This window comes from Musca domestica, unplaced genomic scaffold (assembly GCF_030504385.1).
Source record: "Musca domestica strain aabys unplaced genomic scaffold, Musca_domestica.polishedcontigs.V.1.1 143, whole genome shotgun sequence".
Classification (NCBI taxonomy): domain Eukaryota; kingdom Metazoa; phylum Arthropoda; class Insecta; order Diptera; family Muscidae; genus Musca; species Musca domestica.
Window position 1 is genome coordinate 648952 of NW_026712197.1, and position 19074 is coordinate 668025.

The following is a 19074-nucleotide window of genomic DNA, read 5'->3' on the forward strand; positions in this document are numbered from 1 at the left end:
AAACAATAACACATTTAATTTCATGCATCGCCAACAAATGTCAACATATGGCACAAACAAATAACTAGAAGCAACATGTGGTGGCAGGGAATGCCGCCGCACATGATGACCACACCAACAATGAGAGGAAACAATTATGGCAACCACATATTACGACCAATGCAACCAACAATGACGAAGTCCATGAAAGTGATCCCCCAGAGAATCGTGGATCCTGGCAAACTCTATTTTCTTAAAGGAAATCATTGGAAAATGTGAGTCTTCTCCTGGGTGGCCAGGAAAAGGGAGTGCAAAAAAAATATGAAAAATTGCTATAAAAGCAACATAAATTTTCCAAATAACTTTCAGTTTCGAAACGATAAGGTAACAAGGAACGTGAAACTCTGCGAAAATAAAGAAAAAAACTGGCCAAAGTTGGTCTCTCTTTGACTGAATGACCGTGTCGACGAGGGCGACGAGTGAGACGCTAAAACAAAAAACCAAGAATATTGCAGAAAAGATCTTGTAGAACAGATCTCCTTTTTGCAGAACAAAGGAAATAATTCCTTCTTTTTTTTGCTTTTTGTCGACTTCCACTGGAGCAGCCAGCCGCCAGCATGAAAATCACGCTTGCTGTGTTATTTTTGGCGGCACTAACAATTTATTGCAAATGTACGACGGTATTATCTTTACCACCATCGCTTATCGCCCAGGCGGCTGCGGTGGCGGCATCCTTGGAGGAAACACCAACTCCAAAGGCGATGGAAGATCAACAGAATAATGCGGCGGCAGCAGAAGCAGCCACAGCAGCTCTTAACCGGCACAATGAAGGTCGTGGCGAAGGTGAAACTGAAAATGCGGGCCCCCCAACCATTGCAATGTTGAACAATTTCCAGAACCTATGGCCGTCGAAGAATTTTCCTTTCGAAAAACGTGAGCAGAAAACCTTTGAAGATGATATCGCCGCTTTGGCTCCGACACAGGCACAGCAACAGCGTTTGCTATTGCAGCAGTCCATGGCAGCAATTAAGAATAACAAAAATGCCCAAGGGCAGAGACAACAACACCAACAACAACAATATGTTAAAGGTAGTAATAAACTGAATGAAATGGTATCAAGCGCCAGCAATTTCAAACACCTTAATGTGGGAGAAGGGGATCATGATCATTATCAGGATGATGATGATGATGGAGACGATGAGGTGGAAACCATCCAAGAGCAAGATGAGGAAAATAAACGTGGCCTCTTTCCAACCATGCCCGTTGTGGATGATGAGGACTATGAAACGACTGCTGATCCGGAATTTGATTCCAATGAATGGTTGGATCCCCACACTGCCATGGAAAAATCAAAATCACCATTTCCACGGACTTTCATGCCAGACCAGAAACCGTCTGCTGTTCCTCACAAATTTCTGACATCTTTCGCATATCCAACCGCAGCAGCAGCAGCAGGCAAACTGCCATGTCAGACAGAAATGGAAAACAATTGCCTGCCAGAGGATTATTATCACAATGCCCTCAATGCGAACAGGTGAGTAGGAGAGGAAAAAAAAATAAAACGAAAATAAAATCTTCAAAATAAAAAAAGGGTAAACAGAGAGAGAAGAAAGTGTCTGCCGTCGATTGCCACAAAATATTGGTTAATTGGAGTGTAACCATAAAATGTGGCATGGATTTGTAAAATTATGCTTTTTTTTTGTTGTTGGCTGATCAGCCGTAGGCTTTAAGGATTGTTTTTTGAATTATTATTTGGGCACACATTTCTTTGCACCAACCAAACTCTCTTATATCGAAGGTTGTGGAAGAATGCGAAAAGGAATATGTAAAAGAGGTGTTAAGTTTGGTCGGGCCGCACTTTTGATACCTTTTTCCATGGGGGAGCAATTTTTTCCTTTCCAAAAAAAATAAGAGCCAATGAATGAATCGCGGATTTTTTTTTTCTAAAAGACAAAGAGGCGTGAAGTTAAAAAAAAAATATTTTTTAAGAGGCATTTAAATGTGGATTTTTTAAAAATTATTTTTGTAAGTGCCAAGGAAATATTTGTTTAGGCTGATAATCAAACGTAGATTTTTAAAAAATTAAAAAAAAAAAACAATCAAAAGTGGATTTTTAAAAAAATATTTAAAAAAATCAAACGTGGTGTATTCAATCGTGAATTTTGTAAAAATTATTTTTATAAGAGCCAATGAAGGGTGGATTAAAAAAATTGGAGCCTTTAAATCGTGGATTTTTTTAAATTCATTTTTGGAGTCTTTTAAACTTGGATTTTTGAAATTCCTTTTTAGAGCCTTTCAAACTTGGATTTTTTTTGAAATTCATTATTAAAGCCTTTCAAACGTGGATTTTTTAAAATTCATTTTTGGAGCCTTTCAAACTTTGATTTTTTTGAAATTAATGTTTGGTGCCTTTTAAATGTGGATTTTTTTTAATTCATTTCTGGAACCTTTTAAACGTCAATTTTTTTAAATTTATTTTTTGAACCTTTCGAACGTGTATTTTTTTTTTAATCATTGTTGTATTCTTTCTAACATGGTTTTTTTAAATTCATTTTTGGAGTTTTCCAGTTCATTCCAATTCCAATTTTGTCTACTTTCGACATTTTCACTAGCGCCACCTACATTTGAGGTTAATACCATTTACCAGTTGAGTTACAAACGGATTAACCAACTTAATACTCTTCCTATTGCATGGTAAAGTCCGTAAAAATCAAAAGTGAAGATGAATAAACCATACCACGAAACCCCCTAGCCCACCACCGTTGCTGGAATTTTAGTCTGCTGGCCACCGCCACTTGGCCTTCACTACAGCACCAACGGCCCCATTTCTTGATGCATTTGTTTGACCACGTTGTTGTTTGTTTTCGATTTTATGTTTTGGTGTTTGTTTCGTCTTTCTTTCTTTGCTAAGTGACCAATTTTCATGTTTTGCATTGTTGTTGTTGTTGCTGAAATACGTCAAGGTTGCAGTGAAAGTGTTTGCGGTCGCCGCCTGTGATGATGATGATGCAGATGACGTTGATGCTGCATCGTAATTTTCAGCAAGTTTTGGCAGCATTACAAAATATTACCATAGCATCGTAGAGCCAGCCAACCCAATCCACTCGGTCTACTTCGTCTGTTTGGTCATAATTTTTGAATAACCACTTTAGGCCGGTGCGGCTGCCACAGCTAATCTGACAATGAGGCTGGCTGTCTGCCGTTGTTGGCTTGTCTTGTCTTGTCTGGTGGCAAAGAAGCATTTAACCGTTTTAACTTTATTTCGCTTTGTTGGCGTTGTTGTTGCAATGGCTGATACATCAATTGGCTTTGTGTTAAATATTTGACCGTTGCTTGTCACTTCCAGCTGTTGTTTTTTTTTTTTTTTTTTTGTTGTGAAGATTTTAACACACATAAATCGTCTGTTTCTTTTTCTATTAAAGGTGGCTTGGCTTGGTTTTTTCTTTGAAAATGTGTGAAGAATTGCTTGACTAGAGCTTTGGGTGGTTTTGGAGAGTTCGAAAAGATTTATTGAGTGGTCAAGAGGATTTATAGAGTTCCAGGACTGTGACAAATTTTTATTTTTTTTTTTAACGTAGATTTTCGAAATATATATTTATTTTTTTTTTTTTAAGTTTCCAAAATAATCTTAAAACAAACAAATATTTTCAGAGTACAAGGAGTTAAAAAATAAAATATCCAAAGTTCATCAGGTTTATGAATTTGAGGTTTTGAAGATGTTGATGGAGAACAGTGAAAACTATCCTTGATTTTTGACAAAATATTTGCAGAGGGCAATCAGACAATTTCATACAAACATTTTTTTAATTGAGTTTTAAAAGAAATATTTTCGGAAGACTGTTATAAGTTTAATTCTACATTATAACCCCAATTATCAATCCATTGTTAAAGAGCGCAAAGACTTCATTTTGTATGCTTCGGTCTATTTGGATATCATTACTCAAGCGAAGATGGCGACATTTAAAATAGCTTTTTATGTTTTGGAAAATTATTTCTATGCATAGACATATTCAAATATTGGGGATAACTTTAAACCCAAGCATTTCTCTGAAAACCCCGCTCGAGTAAAGAGTGAAACTCGCTTGAACTCGAGCGGGATCACGTTTGGGTGTAGGAAAAACAAAACGAAAGAATTGGGGCGAGCATGTTGTGTTCATTTAAGAATGGCAGCAAAATTCGTTCAAAAATGAGCAGATTCTACTCTGGCTGGTCACTTTTTTTATTTTTTTGATACCGTTGTTATATTTTTTATATGTGTGCTTTTTTCTGTACACGGTCACAACCCGCTTTCCTCTTTTTTCCTTTCCGACTCCCGCTCTAATTTTTCAAACTGAAGTGACTTGGGAGCGCTGACATATAATATAAAAGAGTGTAGAGTATGCTCCGTCAAATAATACCACTCTTCGATTGTAATTAGCGCCACCTACATGTGATTTTAATACCCAAATACACTAATTGTAACTTTGTGTAGTGTACGTGTCCGCGAACAAAATTTGGCTCCCGAGTAAAAAAAAGTAAATCTGTTCTATGGTTTGGAGCGAATACTGTATAACGGTATTAAACTCGCATACAGATGGCGCTGGATGAAATATATTTTTTCTCTGGAAAAATTACCGTTGTAGTCGGTAAAAGGCAAAGACATATTTAATTATCTTGGAAAGAATATATGAGAAAAACTGAATATGCTTTGATTCGATCCATTTGGGTATAAAAATCACATGTAGGTGTCGCTAATTAAAATTGCTTTACTGATTTAAGAACTGACATGTATTGTTAGACATCTTTAAAAATCTTTGAATTATTTTAACACAATGATTAGAGCAATATTTATTTGCTTTCGAACTATGCAAAAATTGCATTTGGAGACTAAACTCTCACACAGATGACACTAGATAAAGTAGATTTTCCCTTTAAAAAGTTATCCATCTTCAGTTGTAGTCGGCAATCGGTAGACATATACCATTATCTGGAATTCTTGTGATTTCATAGAACGAAACTGATATAGCATTTAGTATGATACGGTCTATTTGGTTATGAAAATTACAAATAGATGGTCTGGGGGCTTGATATTTGTAATATAAAGTTTGGGATCAAAAAAAGAAGTTAACTCGTGATCCAATGGAACAAAAAAGCCGTATTTGAGGATTTGAAGACGACTTAAGTAGAGATTTCACTTATCTCCAGATGTTGCCATTTAAAAAGCTATACAACTTCAGATGTAGTCGGGAATCGGTAAACATATTCTTAGAGTTCTTCTTATTTCAAAGGAATAACTAAAGAAGATGTGGAACAGATATCATTTGGTATGATATGGTATACTTGGGTATTAAAATTACATGCAGATGGCGCTATTTAAACCTGATTTAGTGGTTTAATACTTGAAAAACTGAAAGTTGGAGGGAAAAATATATTAATTTGCGATCGAACAGCACAAAGACTGCATTTAAAGACTAAACTCTCTTACATGTGGCATTAGTAGAAATTAAACTCATACCTAGGTGGCGCAATATAAAATGGAGTTTTCCATTAAAATAGATCTTTAAGTGCAGATGTAGTCGGAAATCGTTAGACATATTCCATTATCTTATAATTCTTGTGATATGAAAGAATATAACTGATGATATGACCTAGACGATAGATGATACAGTATATTTTAGTATTAAAATTACAAGCAGATGGCGCTAATTAATTTCTTTTAGTGGTTTAATACTTGTAACAAGAAGGTTGGAACGAATTGTTGTAATCGAATCGAACGAAATGACTGTATTTTAAGATCGCAATAGTAGAGATAATAAGAATCACAATCATGTTATCTTAGAACCTCGGAGACTTCAAACGACTGTAGTTGGTTTGGTTCGGTATATTTTCAGGCCTCCGAAAAACTAGCTCGAATTTGTACAAAGAGTGGAACCTACTCGAATTCGAGCAGAAAACTGCAAATTTCAGATCATTAAGCTCGTCTCGAAATAGAAAACAAACACATAAATCATAAAACATATGATCTTCCCCTTAACAAGGCAAAACTCATACATTGAGCATATTTTCATCGTTTTTTTTTGTGTGGGAGCAAAATTCGTTCAAATCGAGCACCGTTTTAGTTTTTGTCATATCGGTCGTGTATTTATATGTATATGCATTTTTCTGTACAAGCTTAATATGACTTACAGTTCAGTCATGCAGGTGTGAATAACGTTTTCTCAAATGTCTGATTCAAAGATGTCAAGAATAGTAAATTACAAAGTCTTACACGTTGGGCGCCATTTTTTTAATTGAGATAAATTTGAATTTGTTTATGTCTGTTTGGCGCGCCTGTGGGATGTTTTTACATATTTGCCGATTATTTAATCATCGAAAAAGAAAGTGAAACATAATTTTGCTTCTTTATCCAATTCATATCTCCTGATATTCTCACCTTCAACCTGAAATTCTGGAAATCACTCAATTGCCCTAATACCAAAAAAAAAAACTCCACATTCATTATATCCACAAAACTCCTTCAATGCCTTATCTTAATTTTGATCAAAATATGCGAAACAGACGAAAAAAACACACAGATCTACATAAATTATCCAAAAACCCCTCCATTAAATTGTTACCTTCACTTTCATTTTCTTCGATAATAATTATCCACATGGTGGTACAGACGTCGGACCCCTCCATTAAATATTACAAAAGCAAAAGTGTTTTGTATTTCTTATCGATTGATTCGTGGTCTTTAATTGAAATATCAGAGCACATATCGATGCTACTCGTGGCCATTATTGGAGGGAGAGACCACCATCAGGTAACTCGCTCAGTGGCCATGCCAATCGCAGTAATATTGAAAAAATCACACACACAATTTTGTAAGCGTGTAATGGCTGGACCATAAGCATGTGCGTGTGTATATATCTCTTGACCACTGTCTATCATAAATTTATCCGAAACAAAAGTCTGTACATGCAATTTTTTAATATATGGCATTTATCAATAACATTTAACAAACTTTGAACGCCTTTTTGATCCATTCATTTATTTGGCCAGACCGAGGCAATCTTGACGGGTAGCAAAAAGTAAAAAAAAAACTAAACTTTAAATAAATTAAATAAAGTATGGACATCAGCATCGTGGCCAGTGGCAGTATTGATGGCAAATATTTCCGTCTTCTACTGTGGCATTTTATGTTTTGAGAGCAAAACATATCCATTCACAGAAACCAAATGGTAGTTGACTGAACGCCCTGATTACAGCGGGCGATAATGTGCAAATTGTCAGTTAGTCAGTCAGTCAAATCAGCCTCATGCACCCAGCTCAAGTGGCAGTCGGCAAATGCAAATAATGCATTTTTTTCTTCTTTTTCATCTTCGCCTTTGTCTTCTCCTGCTTTATTTATTCGAAAAAAAAAAGTGAAATTTGTAGCAGCTCTAAGCTTTGATATCTGATGGTAAAATGGGCAAACAACGAAGACGGAGGCGACCTGATGTTACCCCTTTAGCTAGCCGGCCGGCCGGGCGAGCAGTCAGTGCGTCGTTCAGTTGATCCGTCTACAGGCTCGAAAAAAACAAAACAGCAGACAAACATGAAAACCAGTAGTTCCATTGATCCAAAACTTTTGCCGATCGTTCAAATATTGTTTTTTTTTTTTCTTTTTTTATTTTTCCTTTCAATTATTCATAAACTTGGACGCAGAAAGACAATCAATAAAATGAATTTGCTCAGTCAGTCATTGATTCAATAAAAATATACTGCTGATGATGACGACGATACATTTGCTTGCCCTCCGTATCAGCAAATCCTACTCCTTACACTGGCTCTCTTTGGTTTCCTTATGAGTAGTGGTGCTTGCATTTCCATGCAGGTGTGTGTGTGTGTGTGAGTTTCGGTGTAACATTAATGGGATTTACTTGTCATATTATAATGAATTAAGTCGACCATATTCCATTTGTTGCCAGCTTTCGAATTAGCCTTATTTTCCCCGCAACAGAGATCCCACACAAAGAGTTGATCTCAAATTTCCTTTCGGTCTCACCACTCTGCCAGAGAAGAGAACCAAGGAAGCAGCTATGAAAGTGATTAATTATGCTGGAGGATATTTTTTGTTGTTGCTGTAGTTTCCAACAATCTGATACTTGTTCTTGTCTTTGCTGCTGTTGTTATCTTAACGGGATTTTTTTTATAGTTGTATAAGGTGTTGGAATAAAAATAAAATCAGCAGCAGAAGGAAATTAATGTGAAGGTACATGGTAAGGGATATATTCCCCTGCCTTGCTTAGCTAATTTTGGCAGTATATTTTTTGATGGCCCGACCTAGTGGTGAGGATCCGACGAGGAATGAACCTTGTATTTCGGAATGAGTACAGTCATTGAAGGGAGCAAAGATATTTATACCTTGGCAAACACTGGATGATGGAGGTCATCTAAGGATAAAATAAGACTAAACACTCATACATATGACATTAGAAGAGATTAAACTCATATCTAGATGGCGCTATATAAAAATGGATTTTTGCATTAAAAAAAACTCTTCAACGTGTAGTCGGCAATCGGTAGACGTATTCAATTATCTAGGAATTCTTGTGATTTAAAAGGATGGAACTGAAGAAAATATGACCCAGACAGCATTTGGTATGATACCGTATATTTGGGTATGAAAATTACATGTAGATGGCGCAAATTAAACTTGTTTTAGTGATTTAATATTTGTAACAGAAAAGTACAGGTACGAGCTAAAAAATAAAGTATTTTTGGTCGAATCGAATTCCCATACAGAGGACATTAGTAGAGATTAAACTCATCTCCAGATGGCGCTATGTAAAATGGATTTTCCCAGACAAAATGTTGTTTAGGTTTAGATGTGGTCGGCAATCGGTAGGCTTATTCTGTTATCTTAGAATGCAGTGTGATTCAAAAATATGCAACTGAAGAAGATATGACCCAGATATGGTTTGATACGGTCTATTTAGTTATTAAAATTACATGTAGATGGCGCTAATTAAATTTGTATTAGCTGTTTAATATTTGTAATACAAAGGTTGGAACTACACCCAAAGTTAATTTGTGACTGAAGCGAACGAAATGACAGTGGAAATAGAGAGTTATTTTCGTTGGTGACTTATGGTAAAATTTAATGAAGAATTTTTGTCTTTGACGTCCTAGTTCGAAAATGATGATTTGTGGGAGATATTTGACCAAACTCACAAAAAGTTAGGCTTTAACCCTAAAATGTGTTTTTAATATACAGGATGAGATAAAAAAAAACTGCAACAAAATCAAACGCCATAATTTTTACATTTTATTAATTTTTTTGACCGAAAAAAAAATGTCGGAAATACCATTAAATTTTAGAATAAGTTTAGATTTGTTCAAATTGGTCACCTTTATCACGAATTATGGCACTCAAACGGCCAATGAAACCGTCACACGCTGCCCGAATGTTTCTCTGCGGTATTTTGGCCCATTCCCGGCGAAGCGCTTACTTGAGGTGATCGACACTTTGGTATTTTTTATTGCCAACCTTGCTTTCCAAAATACTCCAGACAAAATAGTCCAACGAATTGGTATCCGGAGATATCGGTGGCCATTTGGTGCGCTGGAAATGAAACGAGGAACCTCATTTTGTAACCATAATAGTCCAACGGAATGGTATCCGGAGATTTTGGTGGCCATTGTGCGTTGGAAATGAAGCGAGGAAACTCATTTTGTAACCATTCTTGGGCGACGCGTACTGAGTGCAATGGTGCTGAGTCCTGTTGGAATGTCCAATGTCTGCGGCCAAAATGTTTGCGTGACCATGGCTTTAATACACCCTCCAGAATATTTTCGCGATAATATTCGGCATTTATTCTGATCCATCGGCTGTTATGGCGGCTCACACCATCACAATGACCGGCGCTTGAGTTCTGGTGGCCAACCGAAGGTACAAGTTTTCAGCTTCAGCTCTTTGGCAAGTAAACACCATCATTTTGTTTGTTTACAAACTACTGGACAACGAATTTTTTCTCATCGAAGAAAACAAAATTAGCCAGTTCACCACTTTCGGCCAAGCAAAGTAACTCTTTAGCTCTTTTGAATCAATTTTCTTTCTGTTGCGGTGTAAGTTCTTGCATTTTTTGGAATTTCAATGGCTTTATCCCGAGCTACTTTTTCAATATTTGCCGAATGGAATATTGCGATATGTTCAGCTCAAGTCGTATGTTTCGGTCAACTCGCTTCTTTACTTTTCGAACCATTTCTGCTGATGTTGCTGATTTCTTCCGTCCAATTCCTTGACGTCGGGCTACGCTACCAGTATCACGGTAACGAGCGATGGTACGAGACACAAAAGTTTTATTTACATTGAAATGCTGGAGTGCTCTAACGATAGCCACTTGGGGTTTGCAGTCAAATATAAAGAAATCACACAATCACGCTTGAATTCCATCACAAATAACTTTTTTTCTGGAAAATTCTTACCAAAATGTTTTTGTACGCTTGTAAACAAAATAATGAGCTGTCACTGGAATAATTTTAACAGCTGTCGGACGGGTGATTTGAAATGACAGCAATCTGAAGTTGGTTGCAGTTTTTTCGTCTCACCCTGTATGCGTCAGGGGACCTCTTTTGCGTTTATAGAAGCGCCACCTGCATGTGAAATAATAAAATGAAACACCTAAAGAACTAATTGTCAGGAAATATTGCATTGCCCGTAAATATCAGTTAATAATGCAGCATCAAGCCTCCGCCCAATTATCCTACTTGCGCCATCTGCCTGTGAGATTATTTTTAAACACTGACTTTGACAGGTTCTCCTATGTGTGTTAACTTTTTTAAAGAGTGTAAATATTCTCAAAAAATATTTTTTAAACATCTTCCGAAATGTTTTTAGAAACTCTTGGATCTAATTTAAAAGCGTGAGTTTAAAAGCGACACCTGTATGTGAGATTTGTAAAATAAATAATGCAGCCCCAATCCTACTTGCGCCATCTGCCTGTGAGATTATTTTTTAAATTGACGTTGGCAAGTCCTCCTATGTGTGAAAAAATTTTAGCTTTGTATGGCGGTTGAGCTTTCGATTTTCATTATTTTTTAAGAGCTTCTTAAGCATGAATTTTCTCAAAACCTCTTAGAACCTCTCGAATCTAATTTTATTCATATATAGGCCAGGAGGCTTCTTCCCGGAGTTTAGAAGCGCCACCTGCATGTGAGATTTATAAAATAGAATACTTAAAGAACTAATAGACAGGTAGTATTGTATTTTCCGCAAATAGCATTTAATAGTTCAGCCTCAAGCCTCCGTCGATGTTTGTATTAGCGCCATCTGTATGCGAGCTTATTATTTAAATTGAATCCGGCAAGTTCTTTGATATGTAGAAAAGTTGTTAACATTGTATGACAATTGAGCTTAAACCATAAATTTCGAAGCTTTTTTTCGTCTTGTAAAATAATTTTAAACACCAAAGAGACGATACAATTGTTCAACAATGCATAAGTCTAAATTGGCACACCTTAAATTAACATGGAACAGAATATTGAAAACAGCCATCGGCAACAACAACAACAACAAAATTGAAATTACAACATGTCCCTATAGCAGAAAACAACTCTTACCTTGATGAATGTATACTTGTCATGTGCGAGCCACATGTGGAGTATAAACGGTTCGATGTTGGAGTCTGGGTTGTGCGGAGTTAAGAGTTACACACTTGGCTATGAAAAAAATACACCTAGGTGTCAATATAAACAAAAAAAAAAAAAATTAACGAAACAATAAAATTTACAATTTAACACACCCATTTACAACTGCGTGAAGAGTATTCCCAGAAAGTTCCCAATGAAGTTATTTTCTGTTGAACAAAGAGCCATCATCATTAATTCGTGTATAACAACCCACGCATTTTAAATAGGACTAGCCCTAAAAGAGGTGTTTTCTGTTTCTAGATTTTTTTTTTTTTTTTTGGATTTCTTGCAGGGACACCAATTTTGTGAAATCCAACTATGTCGCATCCGCACCCCTGGTTTCGGCAATTTTACAACAAATCCAAGAGCCCAACTCTCCCATGGAATTGCTGGATGAGCAAAAAACAGATGCTGATATTTTGTTGCTACTGACGGCCCAACAAAATCTAATGCAATTTCTAAACTGGGCCATGACCGAACTATATCCCTATGGCAAGTTTCACAATTCCAGTGCAAGTGATGCAGAACATTATCATCCGGGTATGTATTTGTGGAAGAAATTGAATTTCTCGGGACGTCTGGAACCACCCATGTATGTGGAGGAGCCGCACTATGTGATTGTGCGGCGAGAATATGATCCCAATGAGGATTTGAAAAAAGGTAAAAAAAATTATTAAAATTTTCTTTGAATTTGTCCTTCTCTTTTCCTCCACTTCTCTCTACCTCATTTGCTGGTTTTCTTTTTTATGTTTTTTTTTTTGAGGTTTTTTATTTTTGCTTTTTTGAAATCAAATCTTTTTCTTTCCCTCCTCTCTCTTTATGTTTTGCTTTGCTTGTTTTTTTAATGTTTTTTGCTTTTTTTTTGTAATCACCAACAACAGGTCTGCATTTCGGCAATGATCCATTTATACCGCCAAGGGGACGTAAGCATAATTTACCCGATCTTGATGCCTTGCTACAACGTTACGAGACATTTGTACCCAATCGCGGTAGACGTGACAAAATCAAAGATATTTTCAAACATGATGATCTTTTCTATCCGAATCGTGGCAAAAGACAAATGATGTTGCCGCCGCCGCCGTCATTAAATGGCAACAATGGCATTGGCGGTGATGATATTGACAGTGGCAGCGATAACATCAAAGCAACATCAAGTCAGCATCAGCACCACCACCAATCTTCGTGGTTAATGAATGACGAAAATGCGGCCACCACTCCAAAGCAATTGACACAGCCACATCCTCTTCATCCTGTGACAGTTGAGGCAGCAGCAACAGCAGCATTACAGAGCCTAGAAGAAAATGTCATGGCCGAAATGAAGAGAAAATTACAGCAGCAACAAGACAGTCTTTATTTTCCAAATAGTTTTGATGAAATGTCCAACAAGTTGGGCCCCAGGCCAACAACAAAAATGTCAAGCACATATCAAAGTGCAACACAACAACAGCAGCAGCAGCAAAGACTGGACAAACGTTTAAAATCAATGGCCAATATATTACAACAACGCCAACAAAAACAACAGCAGCACAACAACAAAAACTCCAGACGTCAATGGTGGAAGAGATATTCCGGCAATGATAGGCCAGCAGCAGCAGTCATCAACACTAGCAGTCGATCACGTACTGGGGCCGCTAATAGATTACATGCATTAAGATCAATGTCAGTGGCCGGCAATCAATGGCAGCAACAGGATCCTTCTCCTAGTGAATATTTTTCACCAACTACCAACAAATTTATGGGACAACGTTTTAGGTTGCAGCCAAGTGTGCGACAATCATTAGCTCAACAATTTGATCCTTTGTCTTGGCATAAATTACAAATGTTGCAACATCAATATCATCTACCACTCTTATGGGGCAACGGCAATTGACAAGAAACTGAAATCGACAACAGCAACCGAAACAACAACAACAACATCAACATCACAACACAATGATGTATAAAGCGGCAAATGACAACGCCTCAAGAGAGACAATTATCAGCGGTGGCAGCAGATCGCCTCACTGATAATTTCCAATCTAATGATCTACGAAATAATGATTTTTCCTAAGAAAATCAAACACTCAAACACAATTTAAGAGAAATTCACAATAATTGAAAAAAAAAAAAAAAAAAGCGGCACTCAATTTAATCATTTTTTTATTTGGTTGCTGTCTCCACTATCGCTGAGCAGGGGAGTTGTATATAAACACATAAGGGCTGGTTTCTTTACACTTCATATTTGGACAAAAATATATCCCTAAACTTATGTATATAACAAATAAATGGCAAATGATATAGAAAATATCAAAATATGTGGAATTTTCATTTGGAACCCAAAAACAATGTTAGGGGCAAGGTGTAAAAGCCACTTAATTTTCGCAGGATTCAATAGCATAAACATTAATGGCTTCGATAAAATTCATTGAAAAAAAAAAAAAAAAAAAAAAAAACATATTTTACACTGAACTGCATAATTGTTAACCTCATTTTTATATTAAACATTATTTTCATATTTTTATATCCAACACCACAAGGTGGTCAAGGTATTATGTCTTTGTGCATTTGTTTGTAACAGACAAAAGGAAACGAGATAAACCCATAGTTGCTTTTGATGATCTGCATAGAATCACTTTCTGAGTTGATTTATGCATGTCAGTCCGTCTGTCCGTCCGTCCGTCTGCCCAAGTATTCTTGTGAACAAAATGCAGGACGCATTTATTATCCAATTGAGATGAAATTTTCCAACCAACATTTGTTTGGCCCAAGGACGAACCCTATTGAAATTGGAGATAATCGGTAAAAATTTAGATATAGCTCCCATACATATCTTTGTCTGATTTACATTTTATTGTGCACCAAACGTGTAATATCATCCCGAATAGTATGGAATTTTGCACATACAACCAAATTAGGCCTGAAAATAAGTATGCCAAATTTCATCGAAATCGGTTATGATATAGCTATAGCTCCCATATATATTGTTCATCCGATTTATTATTTTTGTCCTCCGCAGCCGTAATATGAACTCTGTAACAACAATATTTGGGGTAATATATCAAATGCAGCTCAGAAATACCTTTGCTAAATTTTATCGAGATCGGTTCAGATTTGGATATAGCTCCCATATATAACTTCGTCCGATTTACCTTTGATTGTGCACCAAACGTCTAATATTTGCCCAAATAGGATGGAATTTGGCACATACGATCGAATTGAGTCTAGAAGGTAGTATGTCAAATTTGGTGAAGATCGGTTCAGATATAGCTATATCTCCCATATATATTGTTCATCCGATTTGTTGTATTTGTTACACACAGCCGTAATATGCACTCCGTAACAACGATAATCAGGGAAATATATCTAATACAGCTCAGAAATCGGTTCAGATTTGGATATAGCTCCCATATATATCTTTATCAATACAAGTCCGAATTTAAGAGATACAAATGCTTCGGCATATTTAGTCCTTTGAATTTTAAATTATAATTATAATCATAGGGTGTATGATTGAATTCTCCCATAAAAACTTTTGATTTTTATGTGGAGCTCTACTAAATTAGCAAAGTGGTGTAGGGTATCAAAAAGTCGGCCCCGCCCGACTTTAGGACTTTCTTTACTGGTTTTATTTTGCGAATACTTTTTGCAGGGAGAGAACAGACCTACCGATACCGCAAAATGCTAAATTTCTTCTAATTTGGTTGGAAATTGTGACCGAAACCTTCAAAATAACGAAAATCAGGAGGTATCGTTATATGGGCATATACCAAATAGTGGACCTTATTAAATATTTTTTGCAGGGTGTTCTCTCCAACCTTCCAAGAACCCCAAATATCCAGTTTCAGCTGCTTTGATTGGACACTGTGGCAGAAAACTTCAAGATACCAAAAATCTGGAGGTCTACGCCAATTAGTGGGGGCTACACCAATTAGTGGACCTAAGGAGAGAACAGACCTTTTAAGGAACCTCCAATATTTAGTTTAAGCTAATTTGGTTGGAAATTGTGGCAGATATCAAAAAAACACCGGAAATCGGGAAGTACCGCTGTATGGAGGCTATACCTAAACGCCAAGAGAAATTGTCTGCTCTGATGTCTGAATTTTTATTTTAAAACTTAGTTAAAAAAAAAATGAAAGCCTTCAAAGCCTTTTCCACTACCAACGCCATCTATTGAAGAAAAATGACAATGTAATGTCCCATCTTATTATATTATATGTCTTTGAAGCCTTTCATGTTTTCTTAACTTCCTGCAAGAATTTATTTTGGGTGTGGAAATGGTTTTGCAGTAAAAATTACAGAACTAGTAAAAGTAGGGCGTTTATGCCGGTCCTGTAGCGATGTAATTAACATAACAGGTTTTTTAAAATGCCATATATTTTGGTGAGAGATCAACACTTAACCTAGCTAACACATGATCCACTTGAATGTAATATATGCAATCACTAAGAGATGGTGCTAAGTTGTAGAAAATTAATGTTTTTAATGATGGAAGGATGGCAGAGGTAGTAGGCGATTCTAGGTTATAGAACAGATATCTTAAAGATAGATTAATGAAGTGAAAGTGAGTAACCATCTAGTATCTAAAATATTGTCTACGTAAATGCAATGTATTAATTCTCTAATAGATGGCACTGTTGAACGAGTTTTGCAAAATGGAATGATAGAATATTTAGTAGAGGATTTCCGGTTATATAACATATGTCTTACAGCAACAGGTTTATGAAATGCCAGCATGTGGCAAACTAGGCATGTAAAATAGCTAAAATATAGACCACTTGAATGTGAAGTATAAACTCACTTATAGATGGCGCTGTGTTGCAGAAAATGGAAAGATGGAAGAAGTGTTAGATTCTTTGAGTTTATAGAACAGATATCCAATAATAATAATAAAAGGTTTATGAATTGCCCCATATTGGAACATAGATTCAAAGACATATAATATAATAAGATGGGACATTACATTGTTACTTTTATTCAATAGATGGCGTTGGTAATGGAAAAATATGTTATGTCACGATATCGTGACATAGCATTATGTTATATTTTAACAGAGCTGACACTTTTAAGAGTTGTTGTTGATTTTTATCGATACAATGTCGAAAAGGAAATGCTCTGGACTTGATTTTTGGGAGCGGGTCTATCATGCCTGGTATTTTTTTCCGAGTATTTCCGCCATTTTTCGGCGACATATTTTTCTAAAATTTCCAATGCATTTCTGTTATGTGTCCTGCCATCTACTACCTAATGAAAAATTAAAGCCCATGTGCATTTTTTCCAGTCTTTATAGTTTTATGTCTTTGCATAGATCACTTGAATATATAAATTCACTAATAGATGGCGCCTTGTTTATTTTTGAACGATTCTGATTCCGAAGACTTCAGATAATCTAATTATAATTGGGTGATCAATTTAGCTAAAGTTTTTTTTGTAGACGCGCCGCAATTAGGATATAATATTTGAATGTGATATATAAAATCACTGATAGATGGTGCTGTGCAGATTTATAAACGATGTGGTTTTTAAAGACTTTAGATCATCCAGATATTATTATTGTGCGACCAATCTATCTAAAGTCGATTTTTTCCTAGGCCGCCCGCAATTAAAATATGACTGTGTGAAATTCTCTGTTATTTTTTACGAGTTTGCGATCTATTTATTCTAACACCTGTTACTTGGAACTTATACATGAGAGAGTTTATGAATTGCCCCATATTGGAACATAGATCACTTGAATGTATAAATTCACTAATAGATGGCGCCTTTTTAATTTTTAAACGATTCGGATTCCAAAAACTTCAGATCATCTAATTATAATTGGGTGATCAATTTAGCTAAAGTTTTTTTTTGTAGACGAGCCGCAATTAGGATATAATATTTGAATGTGACATATAAAATCACTGATAGATGGCGCTGTGCAGATTTATAAACGATGTGGTTTTTAAAGACTTTAGATCATCCAGATTTTATTATTGTGCGACCAATTTATCTAAAGTCGATTTTTTTCCTAGACACCCAGCAATTAAAATATGACTGTGTGAAATTCTCTGTTATTTTTTACGAGTTTGTGATCTATTTATTTTTTAAACACCTGCTACTTGGAACTTATACATGAGAGAGTTTAGACTAATACAAGTAATTCCAAGCAGCTTTATTCTTTCTTAATTTTTGTTTCTCTCACTATTTCCTGGTGTCCTTTACATTTTTCAAGAGCCATTGACTCTTGAAGAACTACAATTCTGCCATGAAATCGAAATTTCGATTGTTTTTTTTTTTTTTTGTTTCTATTTTTGAAAAGTCATTGGCTTTTTCTTAAACTTTTGTTAAGTATTTTAATTATTTTGTGATCTCAATTGTTGCTTATATATTATCGGAGCGACAAAAGGAAAAAAAATAAAAAAACTAGTTCTTTTTTTCAAAAGAAAAAAAATGTGACTACATTTTTTTTCAAGTTCCATTCAATGACCCACAATAACAGAGCATTGAATCTCAAGATTCTCAGCATCATCATCACCATTATTACTAGCGTCACTGGTCGATCTGCCACTCCATGATTTTGTTTTTGCTTATTAATGGAGTGGTGTGGTTTTTGTCACTTATTCTTTTTATAGATTTTCAAGTTGTTACCAATTTGTAAAATATTTTTTTTTTGTTTATTTACATTAGTCTGACACATTGTCTATGTCAAAAGTCTTCTTCTTCTTTACTTTGTCAATACAATTTGTTTTTGTGTTCGATTTTAAAGTGACAGGGTGGATCATTTACCTCAATCACAGCTCATGGTAAAGGTGGATGAGGATGATGATGGTTGGTGATGGGTCATCACAGTTAATGTGACCTTCATGGGCATAATTGTGCTGGTGTGTAACCAATTTAAACTCTTCGCTTGTTTATTTATTTATTTAAGATTTTTTTTTGGAATGGTTTGAATATCAATAACTGTTATCCAATCACACATACTTACGCACATGATATTTGGTTCATTACATTTCAAAATATTTTGATATTTAATCTTTTGTGATGGATTTTAAGTTAGGTTTTTTTTTTTTTTTGCTTTGGAAATTGAATTTCATGCACTCCAAGTTATGGTGGCTTTATGGCCACTTACTTTACTTTGGGCCCTCATCTTTTTTTTGTTTTTTTTTTTTTTTTTTTTTTTTTTTGTGACCAGACAATGAGATGTTACCATTTATGATGAATGTTTGTTTACCCATTGTTCAATGTCAATGTCAAAAGCAATATTTTTTGGAATTGCATGTTGAATTTAAAAAGAAAAAAACATCAAGGGGTTAAGATGCATTTCTTGGGATTATGATCCACGAAAAACAAGGCTGTTAGAATTTCAGAATTTTTACTTTGGTTTTTAATATGTAATTTATTTGTTGAATCTCGAGATAGGTATTTAATAAAAAAATGTGTTTTCACATGACACATTTTGCACATTCCACATTCTTGTTAACTCGGCTGACAACATTGTTCAACAAA

General features: G+C 35.5%; 2 protein-coding genes across 3 annotated transcripts in view; one reads left to right on the forward strand and one right to left on the reverse strand.

Moving 5' to 3' along the window:
- The window catches only part of LOC101898609 (stAR-related lipid transfer protein 13), a 277625-nt gene that overhangs the window by 109155 nt on the left and 149396 nt on the right, over positions 1-19074 (reverse strand). The gene's annotated exons all lie outside the window — the stretch shown is intronic.
- LOC131801167 (uncharacterized) lies at positions 374-12177 on the forward strand. The gene is made up of 3 exons (XM_059119353.1): positions 374-1513; positions 11906-12109; positions 12171-12177. Exons 1-3 carry the CDS (start codon positions 597-599, stop codon positions 12175-12177), a joined length of 1128 nt encoding a protein of 375 aa, XP_058975336.1. The 5' UTR covers positions 374-596.

Bases quoted from the DNA above. Each gene is read 5' to 3' on its own strand.
- LOC131801167 (XM_059119353.1), top strand. From the start codon at position 597: ATGAAAATCACGCTTGCTGTGTTATTTTTGGCGGCACTAACAATTTAT. The intron at 1,514-11,905 runs GTGAGTAGGAGA...GATTTCTTGCAG, and splicing joins AATGCCCTCAATGCGAACAG to GGACACCAATTTTGTGAAAT.